Source organism: Salvelinus namaycush, chromosome 15, assembly GCF_016432855.1.
Source record: "Salvelinus namaycush isolate Seneca chromosome 15, SaNama_1.0, whole genome shotgun sequence".
Lineage (NCBI taxonomy): Eukaryota > Metazoa > Chordata > Actinopteri > Salmoniformes > Salmonidae > Salvelinus > Salvelinus namaycush.
Genome location: NC_052321.1, coordinates 37,523,605 through 37,537,799, shown reverse-complemented (window position 1 = coordinate 37,537,799; position 14,195 = coordinate 37,523,605). Strand labels below are relative to the sequence as shown.

General features: G+C 42.5%; 1 protein-coding gene across 1 annotated transcript; it reads right to left on the bottom strand.

Annotated features, from left to right (window-relative positions):
* Positions 1-1,067: 1,067 nt before the first annotated feature.
* Positions 1,068-13,915, bottom strand: LOC120060067 (ensconsin-like). Its single transcript, XM_039009132.1, has 15 exons — positions 13,786-13,915; positions 12,534-12,656; positions 11,989-12,063; positions 11,576-11,734; positions 8,220-8,342; positions 7,805-7,930; positions 7,302-7,504; positions 6,798-6,970; positions 6,287-6,618; positions 6,011-6,105; positions 5,247-5,351; positions 4,942-4,977; positions 4,409-4,620; positions 4,254-4,306; positions 1,068-1,186 (listed from the first exon to the last, which is right to left on the bottom strand). The coding sequence occupies exons 1-15, from the start codon at positions 13,913-13,915 to the stop codon at positions 1,068-1,070; spliced, it is 2,064 nt and encodes a 687-aa protein (XP_038865060.1).
* Positions 13,916-14,195: the final 280 nt, after the last annotated feature.

Here is a 14,195-nt window from a genome sequence, read left to right as displayed (position 1 = left end):
TTGGAACAAAATGATGTAGCACAATGGTCAATGTTTGTGCTTCCTTTGTCACATGGTGAGCTTGTTAATAAATGATCAAACTGACACACATTCTTCCTGAATGTCAGTTCTACAGCTGCTCTGCCCTAAGCAACATAGCCACTGTCCCTGAGCATCATCCCAAAATGTTGGGCATTGGAGACCGTTTTCTGTTGAAGTCTCCCCTGACGCTCATGTCCTCAATGTTACACTCTGAACCCAGGTCTGCATGACAGAATACCTTTCAGTGTGAAGTACTATTTCTGGTATTTCAATTACTTTTCAATACATTTCAAAACAAGTATTTAGATCATCTTTATTTGAAAAAACAAGTAGTTGAATATTGGAATGTTTTTGGAAATACATTTGGAAGGTATTTGAAAATACTCCAATACACTCTCATGCAGTTAACCCAGGCATTTGAAAATAGCATTTGAAATAAGTATTTGAAAATACTTTCAAATACTATTTGGTTTTTACAAATAACCATTCAAATACTCAAATAAAATTGCTTGTTTTGGGCTGTGTATTTGAAAGCACTCAAATACACAGGAAAAAGTACTTTTAAATAATAAATACTGAAATACACATGTATTTGAACCCATATCTGCTGCCATGTAATATTCTCTTACACTTGGTGCTCCTGAGTGGCACAGTGGTCTAAGACACTGCATCTCAGTGTTTGTGGCATCACTATGGACACCCAGGTTCAAATCCAGGCTGTATCACAACCGGACGTGATTGGGATTCCCATAGTGCGGCGCACAATTGGCCCAGCGTCGTCCGGTGTAGGCCGTCATTGTAAATAAGAATTTGTTCTTAACTGACATGCCTAGTTAAATAAAGGTTAAAAAAAAAAACTCTGCCAAAATGTTTTATTTTATTTCTAGAATGCATCCCAAGCTTGCAGATGCCTTCGAATCCTTTCAGTGAATGGTAATTATAACGTGTAACCAGGGAAAACACCCATTTAACTTTATGAGGCACATATTCAACACAGATTATGCAGAGCCTTGTGGATTGGCTGCAGTGAGTGTGATTGTTATGCTTTATCTTGTGGTTGTGACCAGGAGCAGCTGCTGCACCTGTGGGTTGGCTCTGAAAGCTCTGCTGAGCTCCCCTGCTCCCCTTCTGGCTGCATCTGCTATAACACCACTGCCTGAGCTATCTACACAGCAACCCAATAGAGCGAGAATTTTCATAATAGATAATGATGTTGATGGGGGCAGCGGTAGCCTCAAAGTTGGAGGTAGCCAGTAACTGGAGGGTTGCTGGTTTGAATCCCAGGGTTGACAAAAAATCTGTCAGGATTCTAAATATTATATGATGGTGATTAAAATCGATGTTCTTTGTTCCCGTGTTAACAGCCAGTATTCATTGTGTTTTTTTCCAGGAGAGCCTGGTGAATGAGGGCCTAGTACAGATAAGGCAGCTGCTCCCTGTCACAGATCTAGTTTGATCATCATGAACCACAGTGTTGTTACCATCACCAACTTCAGCGACCCCAGCGAGGGGCAGCAGGTAATAACTGCATGGCCATTACATTGATTAATTCGAGCTGGTCTGCTAAAGGGAGTTGGACTGTAGATGTGGTTTCCATCTAAATGTTCGTCTCATGTTTTAAAAGGCTCACTTATTTATCAGTTTAGCATCCCTATGGTCCTTTGATAAGGATATAGAGATACCGACCTGGTCATGTGATGTTATTATTGTAAAAAATATTGGCAATCATACAAATGTAGCTGATATTGGGAGCCATGCACTGTCATTAAAACCTTTGTTGTGTTGGTGGGCAGTGAGTGTGTAACAGGACTTCTCGAGGCCCTTGTGACCTGTTCTGTGTGTTACTTCCTGTTTGTATCATCTGACCAGCTGGGGTGAGAGGCTTGGGGTCAATTCCATTTCAGTTTATTTCACTAGTCAAGTCAGTTAAGAACAAATTCTTATTTACAATGACAGCCTACACTGGCCAAACCAGGGTGTCTGTACTGACGCCTCTAGCACTGAGATGCAGTGCCTTAGACCACTGCGCCACACAGGAACCCAGTTAATTCAGCAATAAACTGAAATTCCAAATGCTATTTTTGTCAATTCTTTTCACTCACTTCGATCGCATTTGGCCACCAAAATGACCCCTGAAGACGTTTCAAATGTGAAAATGCAGCACTGTCCTATAGGTCTGCTTCCATTATCAGCAAACTAGTGATGAACGGTAACATGCATGTATTTTGTTTGTTTTCTAGTTCCTTGATTTGATCTGTGACTGGTAGTGTATTTCTAGCAATAATACATATATTTTCAAATGCTATACTGTAAGCCAGGCTGTTCCATTTGTGCTCTTCCATGTATTTGTCTTGTCGCTCGTATATCATACAGACCATGTCATCCAACTACCGACACCACGCTACGATCTCAGAAAATATACTGATGTACCTCAAGAATCAGGAAGTGAGATTCCAGCAGCTGGGCATTATGCAACCTCACGAAAGGTTTGTCATGGTTTTGTAACAAGTTTGCCAATCACGCTGTCTATGCCTAAAATAGCACATTTCTGTAGTTAATATCTCAGTCAATAACATTACATTCTAGTAATTTCTCCTAAGCAAGTTAGTACTATTGGATTAACATAAGGGCAGGTACATGAAGTTATAGTGAAAAGGTGCGTTATGTCATGTTATTCTTCAGACTGAGAGGTGTCCGTGGTGATGAGTGGTAGTGCGCTGGACGAGCAGCTAAAGAGGGTGCATGCACAGACGGCGCAGACAAGAGTTAGATCATTCAGAAGCCTCCGTCCTCCTGACCTGTCCACCGGAGCCCCCTCTGCCTCAGGAGACAGACTGAGATGTGGGACATGCGTATCACTGTTTGTACTGACTTGCCATTACCTTTGAACATGACAATGATTGCTGCGGCATGTCATGATTATGATGGGGTGTGTTCTTTTTGAGTGTTTACACTGGTGTGTTCTGAGGGTTTACATCCATATCACACTGGTGAATATATATATATTTTATACAGAATTTAAAAGCTTTGCATCAGCGCATTTCTTTATTTGTTCTTACACTTTTGTACATTTTAATAAACAGGCTTACATTTTACACTTCAGACTCTTTTTATAATTTGTTTTCTAAAATGATTGCACAATATCCAAGAAGGGGACTGCCAAAAAACTTTGCAAGTGGTCAACCACAAGTGAGTATAATACTATAAACCACACATGTACTGTAACTATTCCCGAAAATAAGTTCCATAGCAGATTTTTTTCAATTATATTCCACAAAAATAGGGAAAGTCAGACAGTGGTCTTTATTTGAACTCCAAACTAAAGCTTTTATTCTGAGACTAGTACACAAGTTCCAACACACAAACTATCCTACTATCTGCAAGGCAAAGTGCTCAAATAGCAGCACAGTTAGGTAATAAGCTAAAGCACATGACTAAAAACATCAGTCATGATTTGTGAAACAGGGAGAGAATACATCTTTTCACGATCGATTGCCGACTCCCACCGAAATGAACTCATTTTTTTATCACAGTTTAAATCTACAGCGATGCGGCCTGAGCCCTCGTTTAGACTAGATAAGACAGTCATTGCAGAAACACTGAACAAACAAGCTCCCATGTCTAGTGTTGTAGATAGTGATACCACATGCAGCTCGTGCCACTTTGGATTAAAGAGAAACGTGACCAAATGGTGGTGATCGACTCCGAGATAGGAAAGTCTTCCAGGGAAAAGGAGTGTGTGTTGGTTTCACATCACATGCGCTCTCTCAAAGTGCAGGGCAGGAAAAAGGCTGCAGTTATTCTTTTCTTTGTTGATGGAAAGGAAAAACCACCACAGCTGTGGAAAGATTCTTGGATGGGTTGTCTCCCCTCTCTGATCTGTACGACACTCAGATAACCTCTGAGGAGTATGTAATAGAAAAGGATTAATATGATCAAATCAGTTGATTCACTTCATACTTAGCTTAGACTCAGAAGCACATACAACAAACATTATTGAAAGGCCTTAACTATGCAATCAGCTTCATGGTTCGAATCACACAGTCTCTCAAGATTCAATCATCTCTTGGGGTGTGGGGTGGTGATTGGCTATGGGGGTGCCCACTGCCTAGCCCACCCTTTCACTCCTGAAATTTGGACCATGAGCTCTTTCGTTCAGGACTCGAGTGTAATATCTACATAGCATAGAGCGTGTAGATGAGCTGACGGAGGATCTGGTGATGAACTCTCACCTGCTCGCTGATGGGACTGGATCTCCTCCATGCCCGTCAGAGTTCTCAGGGACCTGAATGAATGAACCAAAACGTGCTCGTCAACAAATACAGTACATCACTTCTGATGACATGCGTCACAGGACATGATCAGACAGACAAACATGTGGATATACCTGCGTTCTTTGAAGGCCACAACAGGAACTATGTCTTCCGTGTCACTCAGACCTAGATTGGACGGCTTGGTCCCTGTCCCGACAACGACCCCTAGGTTGATGACCTCTTCTAAAGTGCCTTTGCTATTCTTAACAGGCTCAGTGTTCTCTTTTGGTTGGGCTTCCTCTGGAGAGGAGGAGTTACCGTTTGAGTTCCCATTCAGGATAGGCTTCTGCATGAAAACAAAACAATAATGTCCATTTGGTCAAGGCAAAGGCAAGTTCTGTTTATTTTTTAAAGTAAAGTATGGTTAATAACGTTGGTATTTGAGGCCGTGTTTTGCTAAAACCACTGTACCTTTGGGATGGAGTTCTGCATGAAAGTAATCACATCAGTGTGGTCAAGGGCAAGTTTGGTTTGTTTTTTAAATGGTTAAGAACTATGATACTTGTGGCAGCAAAATACACGTGTTTTTTTGTTTCATTTTAAGCCAAAGATGGGTAAACATTGGTTGGTGTGGCAGAGCCCGAGTGCTTCAGGGCACTGCTCTTACTTCTTTCCTAGTCCTCCTCATGATCAACTCCAGTCGCTGAAAACAAAAAGAGGTCTGTTAAAAGTCTTGAACGATTTTATGATAAACTATCACCCTTACTTTAGAACAAATGTTTTTCTTTGTGAAACACAAAACAAGAATAGCCGCTAACCTCCCCAACCCCATGTATTGAAGTTCCCCATAATTCAGCTCCGCTATATAGAGATCATGGTTGCTGCTTGTAGTCAATTGTACACAATATGGGTCCCCAGATGATCTTATAAGCATTTCAGGATGATCAGAACATTTCTCTCTGTCTCTTTCACCTTTTTTCTCTCCTGTCGTTGTTCCTCCTCCTCCTGGAAGTGTTTGTCTCTCTCCAGCCTCTGCTGCTCTGCCTTCTCCCTGGCCTGGGCCTCCTCCTCCTCTCTCTGGGACACAGAGAACGGAAAGATCAGAACGGGACAATGTATTACTTAGTGTTTCAGTTATATATCCATCTATATCATTTGAAGGTGCATAAATATCTGATGGCAATCTGACCAAAGCACTTTCTAGCACTGTACAGTATTCAAAGACCACATCCCTCACCTGTTTCTGGAGGAGAGCAGCTTCCTGCATGGCTCTGAGGGCTTTCTCTTCTTCTGCACTGGCTCTCTCCTCCTCTGCATGTTTCTGCTCCTCTTCCTCCCTCCTCTTCCTCTCCTCTACCAGCCACTTGGCCTCAGCCTCTAGCCGTGCTCGCTGCTCTAACCTCCTGCGCTCCAGCTCCTCTCTGCCTCGCCTGTGATCCCACATAACATTTGCATAACACCACATCATACATCACATTACTATACAAATTAATCTGATCCTCTGAACACACGCTAAATGCCCTCTTAGACTCCCTAAGCTGACAAATAGGTCCACAAGACACAACTGCATACTTGTATTTTAAAGATTACTCAACAGATTTTGTTCATACTGGGAAAATTAATGTTGGGTCATTCGAAGAGAGATGGGAAGATGGTATGGTGGCCCTCCCTCCGTACCTCTCTAACTCCTCCTTGCGCAGGCTTTCCTCCTCCTCTCTCTCTCTCTTCAGGCGGGCCTCTCTCCTCTTCTCGGCCAGGAGACGCGAGGCCTCCTCTGGGTCCATGGTGCCAGCAGAGGGCCTTGGGCTGGGAGTGGCTCCAGGAGGGAGGGCTGAGGAGGTGGACATGTCATAGGAGTCACTCTGAACCAAAACACACTGATCCAAATTTCCTGATTGTTTTTCAAAGAGTAGAACTGGATATTCTGCATTGGAATTGACCCCAACCCCACACTCAAGAATACAATATCTGAAATGTACCTAGAAAATACATAGTAGTTGATGGTGCAGTACCTTTCACTTTTAGATGCTCACCCTCATCTGCACTGCCTTCAGTACTAAGTGTGATTTCTCTCTGAGTCTGAGGTTCTGGGGAGTGTAGGAATGGTTGGACCTGGTCCCACGCTGCAGCTGGGGTCCTGATGGGCCGTGAGTTCCCAGGGGACAGGGTAGGGTTGGGGACTGGAGCCCCAGGAGAGATGGTCTGGCTGGCCTGTGAGTTCCCAGGGGACAGGGTATGGTTGGGGACTGGAACAGTGTCCTCCTCTGGTACAGGGTCAAGTTCCAGCTCTAACTGCTGTGATAGGGGCTGTCTGATCACAGATGTGTGTCTGATCACAGGTTTGCTGAAAAAAAAGAAGCAGAGAAGACTTTTGTTTAGATGAATAAGTAAACAACATCAAAAGGTGAGGTTGGTTGCACAATATTCTCAACAGAGTGATATCATTGTAGGAAATAAATTCTGTACAGTAGTTTGTGTGAAAACAACATTCAGACACAATAACAGATAGACGGACAGTCATACCGTTCTGGGGAGGGCACTGCTGCTCTGCACTGTGGGTTTGTGGGTAACGCTTTCACGCCAGCGTTGGGTAGTGGGTTTGTGGGTAATGCTTTCAAGGGAACATTGGGTATGTGAGGCTGCTGAGTATTCCTCCTGGCCGTCCTCTCATTTTCCTCCTGCTGTGCTGCTTTTAACTTCGTAATAAATCAACAGGCAGGTTACAAGATTATCTTTCTGCAGTCTTTTTAGGACTGCAGAAAGACATGAAAGTGATTGAGGCTTATAGCCAATAAATGGTATGACGATTAATCTAATTTACCCAACAATATAGCATAAATATGATAGTAAAATGAGTCAGAAGGAATAGAATGGAGTAGAGTCCGTTTATTGTCTTCCTCCAAGGAAATTATTGCCCACAAGTTCGTACATTACACGGAGACAAACCAACAACACCATCCCACCAACCCAGTCGACGATAAAACGATCTATCTCTATGCTTACAATGACATTTCCAGCAGGTATTACCTGTGCCGCATTGATGGATCTATGGCTTGTACGGCTGGGACTGGGGGAGGTGGCTACCTGGTAGTTTGCCTGGATGATAGACCGGTAGTCAGCCCGGTAGTCTGTCCGTAGGTCTGCCTGCACCAGGTGGTGGTCAGTTGTGCCAGAGCGGCGTGGTGATTTGTGAGAGTTGGTGGCAGTGGCAGGCATGGAGTGGCATGAAACTGAACGGGGACAAATATGGACAACTGAACCAGTGTGTTTGTTTGTTTCATTGTTGTGGAGCAATGGAGTGAGGGTTAGCAAGTGATACAGTGAAAGAATGTAAGTGTGTCCAAAAATGGTTGAAAAAAGGAAAAGAAGCAGAGTTAGTAAATTTTTTACTTGAGAAGCCTTGTAAATATGTCCAACTATCCATATATTTTAACAAAAAAATACACTATTTATATGTCATTTTTCTTAGATTTAGATCTGGTCTTCATAATTTTCTATATATCACTGTTATTCTACATTCTGTAGAGTACCTTCTTCTTCTCTTGACTGACAATTATGACTCCTGCTCCTGCTCCTGGCTAGGTAGGAGCAGGTAGGGGTGAGGAGGCGACTGACCAGAGCCCTCTCCCAGGCAGTCAGGGGGGAGCGGCGAGGAGCTACAGCAGTAAAGCCAAGCATAGTGGGGGAAAGCCAATACACAGGGACAGAGATAATGGTAGAAAATACAAAACAGAGATAGAAAATACAAGTAAGAAAGGGTAGGAAATAGGAGGAAAGTGAAGAAAAATTAAGGTTAAAAGATGTTACAGGGTGAAAAATAAGTTCGGTAGCATAAGGGTTAAGAGGATGAAAGTCAAAAAGACACTAAAAAGTAGTACACTATATAGGAGTAGTACACTATATAGGAATAGGGTGACATTTGAGATGCAGCCTTTATTAATTTACCGCTCTTGTTGTCGGTCTTCCTTCCTCGAGAGCCCTGTCTGATTCTCTGCTTAATCCTCTGGCTCTTCTCCAAGGTCTTCTTCACCACAGACTCATAGCGCTCCTTCAGACCACAACACAAACCTCCGTGTCAGTGATATAGTAGTCTCTTCCCACATCCACTGTAGGTACTGAGTTTGACTAGTGATACAGTAACTTGGTCCCAAAATCCACGACATCATATTGAGCGTTAAAATCGTTTAGCTTCAGATATGTACACAAAATGTGGAAAACAGCATCTGTAGATTTTCTTCTCCGTGGAAAAACTGTTCTTGTTTGAAAAAGCTGTAAAGAAACACTGATGACGACAATAGACACCTAAACCGAAGTAACTGTTGATCCATGCTGACCCAACATGCCGACCTGGAACCAACAGGACCCTGAACAACTAGGAATAAAGTGACAGATAATAAACAGTAGCAGCAGCTACTAGTATTTAGCAGACTAAGTCATAATTCTGCTAAATATTTAGTTGAATTGTTAACCAAATAGCTACCTGGACTATCTGCATTGACCCTTTTTCCACTAACTTTTTTTGACTCATCACATACGCTGCTGCTAATGTTTATTACCTGTCACTTTATTCCTAGTTATATGTACAGTACCTGTTAAAAGTTTAGACACACCTACTCATTCAAGGGTTTTTCTGTATTTTTTACTATTTTCTACATTTTAGAATAACAGTGAAGACATTAAATAACACATATGGAATGATGTAGTAACCAAAAAAGTGTTAAAAAAATCGAAATATATTTTAGATTTTTCAAAGTAGCCACCCTTTGTCTTGATGACAGCTTTTCACACTCTTGGCATTCTCTCAACCAGCTTCATGAGGAATGCTTTTACAACAGTCTTGAAGGAGTTCCCACATATGCTGAGCACTTGTTGGCTGCTTTTCCTTCACTCTGCGGTCTAACTCATCCCAAACCATCTCAATTGGGTTGAGGTCGGAGTGATTTCAGAGGCCAGGTCATCTGACGCAGCACTCCATCACTCTCCTTCTTGGTCAAATAGCCCTTACACAGCCTGGAGGTGTGTTTTGGGTCATTGTCCTGTTGAAAAACAAATGATAGTCCCACTATGCGCAACCCAGATGGGATGGCGTATCGCTGCAGAATGCTGTGGTAGCCATGCTGGTTAAGTGTGCCTTGAATTCTAAATAAATCACTGACAGTGTCACCATCAAAGCACCCCCACACCATCACACCTCCTCCATGCTTCACGGTGGGAACCGCACATGAGGAGATCATCCGTTCACCTACTCTGCGTCTCACAAAGACACAGCAGTTGGAAACTAAAATCAAAAATTTGGACTCATCAGACCAAAGGACAAATTACCACCTGTCTAATATCCATTGCTCGTGTTTGTTGGCCCAAGCAAGTCTCTTCTTCTTATTGGTGTCCTTTAGTAGTGGTTTCTTTGCAGCAACCTCTGAACAGTTGAAGTTGAGATGTGTCTGTTACTTGAAGCATTTATTTGGACTGCAATTTCTGTGAACTTGGGCTGCAATTTATGAACTTACCCTCTGCAGCAGAGGTAACTCTGGGTTTTTCTTTCCTGTGGCGGTCTTCATGAGAGCCAGTTTCATCACAGCGCTTGATGGTTTTTGCAACTGCACTTCAAGAAAACTTTAAAAGTTCTTGAAATGTTCCGTATTGACTGACCTTCATGTCTTAAAGTAATGACTGTCGTTTCTCTTTGCTTATTTGAGCTGTTCTTGCCATAATATGGACTTGGTCTTTTACCAAATCCTCTGTATACTACCCCTACCTTGTCACAACACAAATGATTAGCTCAAACGCATTAAGAAGGAAAGAAATTCCACAAATTAACTTTTAACAAGGCACACCTGTTAATTGAAATGCATTCCAAGTGAATACCTCATGAAGCTGGTTGAGATAATGCCAAGAGCGTGCAAAGCTGTCATCAAGGCAAAGGGTGGCTACTTGGAAGAATCTCAAATATAAAATATGATTTGATTTGTTTAACACTTTTTTGGTTACTACTATGTGTTATTTCATAGTTTTGATGTCTTCACTATTATTCTACAATTTAGAAAATAGTAAAAATAAAGAAAAACCCTGTAATGAGTAGGTGTGTCCAACCTTTTGACTGGTAATGTATACTACATATCTACCTCAATTACCTCGTACCCCTGCACTTCGACTCAGTACTGGTACCCTGTGTATATAGCCATTACTCATTGTGTAGTTATTATTACTTTTCTATTATTTTTCTCTCTGCATTGTTGGGAAGGGCCCCTAAGTAAGCAGTTCACTGTTATTCTACACCTGTTGTTAATGAAGCATGTGACAAATAAAATTTGATTTGACCCCCCAGGCACAAGAACTCACTGATTCCTCCTTCATTCTCTGCCTCCTCTTCTCTTCCACGGCGGTGCGCCTCCTCGCCTCCTTCTCTCTCTGCTCCTGAAGCCTTCTCTTCCTCTCCTCCATCTGCTGCTCATAGTGACGCATGGCCCGCTCCTCTCGAGCCAACCGGCCCAGCTCTCTGGAAACTACAAGCACATTTAGTTGAGTTTCGTTTGGTTTATTCAGTGGTTCTCTACCTCCTTTGGTTACGGAGCCCTCAATCACATTTTGCTCTGCTCCGAAGTACCCCTTCATGTAGGGTTGACCGGGGTTGGGTGTCACACTTTTTAGTCTTGTGTGTATTTCTCAGCACCAGTATATCTTACAAGACTCTTTTCAATATTATGCATTTTATGCCTTGAGAATAACATGACATTTTGAGTAAATGTGTGTGTGTATCTGTATGTTTGCACATACATGTGTGCGTGTCTGGATGCGTGACAGAAAAAATAAGTGTGTGAGAGAGAGAGGCAACGAAGGGGGCTCTTTATAGCAACAGCACAAAAGAGCTTGGGATTTATTGTATACTGGCAGTGACAATGTTGACAATGACAACCAACCACACACTCCATGTGACAACCATCCCCAACCACCCCCCCAATGCTAATTAAGATGCTAGTTACCACATTGGATGGCCTAGGAACTTGTTTGAAATATGGATCCCCTTTTCAACAAACATAATTGTTCCAGAATGCTTCCATAATTCAAACATTTAAATAGAAAAAAAATATCTTTACACTCACCTATGAAAAACACAATATACCCTCACCTCAATGTTTTGAAATGCTGACATGAATTGACCAGGTGGATGAGTTCTTTTAAAGAATCTTATGAGTCTTCCCAAGTACCCCCTGGGTATAAGGCAAGGTACACCCAGTGGAACTAGTACCTCATATTGAGAACCAGGTTGAGAACCCCCATCATCATGGGTGTTGGCTACATACCAAGCTGTTTCTTATGCTCCTCCCTCCGCTCCAGAGCAGTCCTCCTCTTCTCCTCCTTCTCTCGCTGCTCCTGTAGCCTCCTCTTCCTCTCCTCCAGCTGTTGTTTATAGAGACGCCTGGCCCTCTCCTCTCGAGCCAACCAGCCCAGCTCTCTGGACACTGCAAACACATTGTGGGACTTATTAGCCACACAAATACCAGTACCCTGGTCCCAGATCATTGTGCTGTATAGCTAACTTCTAATGAACTCATTTGGCATGACAGTTTCCATGGGAGCTGGCAAAAAGACAGCACAAATAGACATGGACCAGGTTACTAAAATACTTTTAAAAAATTGAAAAAATAAGTCACAAACAATTGAGTGGTCTCATAGGTGTATTAGCTGTACTGTCATCACGTGTGGGTATACATACCAAGTTGTTTCTCATGCTCCTCCCTCCGCTCTTTCGCTAGTCTCAGTCTCTCAGCAACCTTCAGTGCCTGTGGGCCTGGAATATTAGAGAATATGTCACATTCACTCTACATCAAGTACATACATTAAACAGTATGCGTTTGGTGACATTACTGATCATGGCAGGAAGTTCAAGATGGTTCTACTGTAGCTGAAGCTTGGTTCAAATGAAGTGTCACTATTTCTTTCAGTCAGAAAATATGTTTACATTTAGAGGACTTTTTTTTAGACTTAAAGTTAAGATATTGGGGGGGAAAAAGGACAATGTCAGGTTATACTTAAACTTTTGTAAGGACAAAGCATGACATTGATAATGGTGATGCACGTCAGAGGAAGACCACTCATGACAGATGACCCACAAAGAACAAGCAGTACCCCAGGCACTGAGTGTGTGTGCGAGACACACAGAGAGAGAGAGAGAGAGAGAGAGAGAGAGAGAGAGAGAGAGAGAGAGAGAGAGAGAGAGAGAGAGAGAGAGAGAGAGAGAGAGAGACTCTGATGTATGACCTGCTGGGTTTCCATGGCTGGTTGTGTTGTTACTGATCACAGCTGATTTGATGGAGGCAGGAACACATATGACTGCTCTCCTCTTCTCTGAATTACAGGGCTTTATGTCGTCATTGCCTTTTTCTAAAACGAAAGAAAGAATAAAAGAGAACATACTGTTGAGGTCTCTCTGACTTTTTCAGCTGACTCAAAATGACTGTTATTTAGTCAGGATCGTTAATGAGATGAGAATAAGAAATGATAAGTACATGTTTATGACAAGTATAACTGCATCATTATGGTTTATACCTGCTGGAAAAGTATGAGACACACGACTACCTCAGAAAAAGAGAATCTTAGTATAAATTGCTTAATTCTAGATACAGTAGGTCATATCATTCCAGTTTACAGAAAATCGACTGGTCGTACTTAATCCAGGCATTAAGCCTCTAGGCTGAATGTTAGCTGTTAATAAAAGAGCTGTTATAATGTGCCTGTTCCTGTTGTGCCTTGCAGGGGTAAACAAATGCCAGCACCTGACACAAGTCTTCATGGAGATGGCTAAAACAAACAAGCAAATAGAGGCAGAAGAGGATAAGAACAAAGACATGCTTCACAGGAGGTCGCTCAATAGTGATGTGAATTTTGGTGCAAGAGACGTACACCAGAAATGATCTTTCCCCTGCAAGAGATGGACACGCAAAAAGGATCTTCCTTGACACTCAACGCTATAACAATGGGCATGAATGTATCTTACTGAATCGGGCCTATGAGGAGTGTTGATATTTACCACAGTAGAGATAGAGGGGGACTCAATAAGCTACATCATTACCTCACTGTTTACAAAACAAAATGGCAGTAGAGAATAGGACGAACGTCTATGTAGAAGTACGAGGCAATATCAGATCATCTGATCCATGGACATTTCCAAATTCCTCTGCCGTACATGCTACAAAATAAATCTAAGTTAAAATAATGACTTCATTATCTGGCCTAGATACATGATGGATCATCTCCCCACTGAGGATGAACTAGAAGGGAGAGGTTGATTCTGGCTGATTCTGGTTCGGATAGCCTGTCCTGTATATAAACACAGTAAACAGTAAAGCTACAATACCGACGACCTCCATGTCATTCTATAAACAGAGTGAACACTCCACAGCAAATCTATCATACTCACCATATCAAATAAACAGCTACCCACCACCCTGCATCCCTGCTTTTCTATAAACACAGTAAAAAATATATATAATATCAAAGCCACAGTACTCACCTCCCTGTCTCCCGGCTCTGCTGTCCTTCTGGTTGTCTTGATTATCTTGGGTAGAAAGCCCTTTTCTGTCTTCTTGGGATACTGGCTTCTTGCTGGGGGTCTCCCTCTGTTTCTCCTGTATCACGGCCATGCTACTGCTAGGCACAGAGCAGGGCATACCACAGCTCTGCCACACAACAGACTCTCCTCCTCCTCTCCTCCTTTTATATTTCTATTTTAAGATGCCTGTACTGTACCGAAGGTCCTCCTGGTCCCCTGTGCTCACTACGTAGCTGACCGACTGCCTCTTGCTTCAGCTGCTTGCTCATCTGGGCATTTCAAACAAATAGAAGAGAAAAAGGGAGGAAAAAGCCCTTTGGGGTAAACTGATAGAACCAGCTGACTTGCTGGGTTCTGGCTGGCTAGATCCT

Excerpts from the sequence above, each read along its gene's own strand:
- LOC120060067 (XM_039009132.1), bottom strand. The coding sequence starts at position 13,915 with ATGGCCGTGATACAGGAGAAACAGAGGGAGACCCCCAGCAAGAAGCCA. Across the intron at positions 7,931-8,219 it reads GAAGACCGACAACAAGAGCG|CTCCTCGCCGCTCCCCCCTG; the intron begins GTAAATTAATAA and ends TTACTGCTGTAG. Across the intron at positions 5,352-6,010 it reads TGGCCGAGAAGAGGAGAGAG|AGAGAGGAGGAGGAGGCCCA; the intron begins GCCCGCCTGAAG and ends TCTGTGTCCCAG.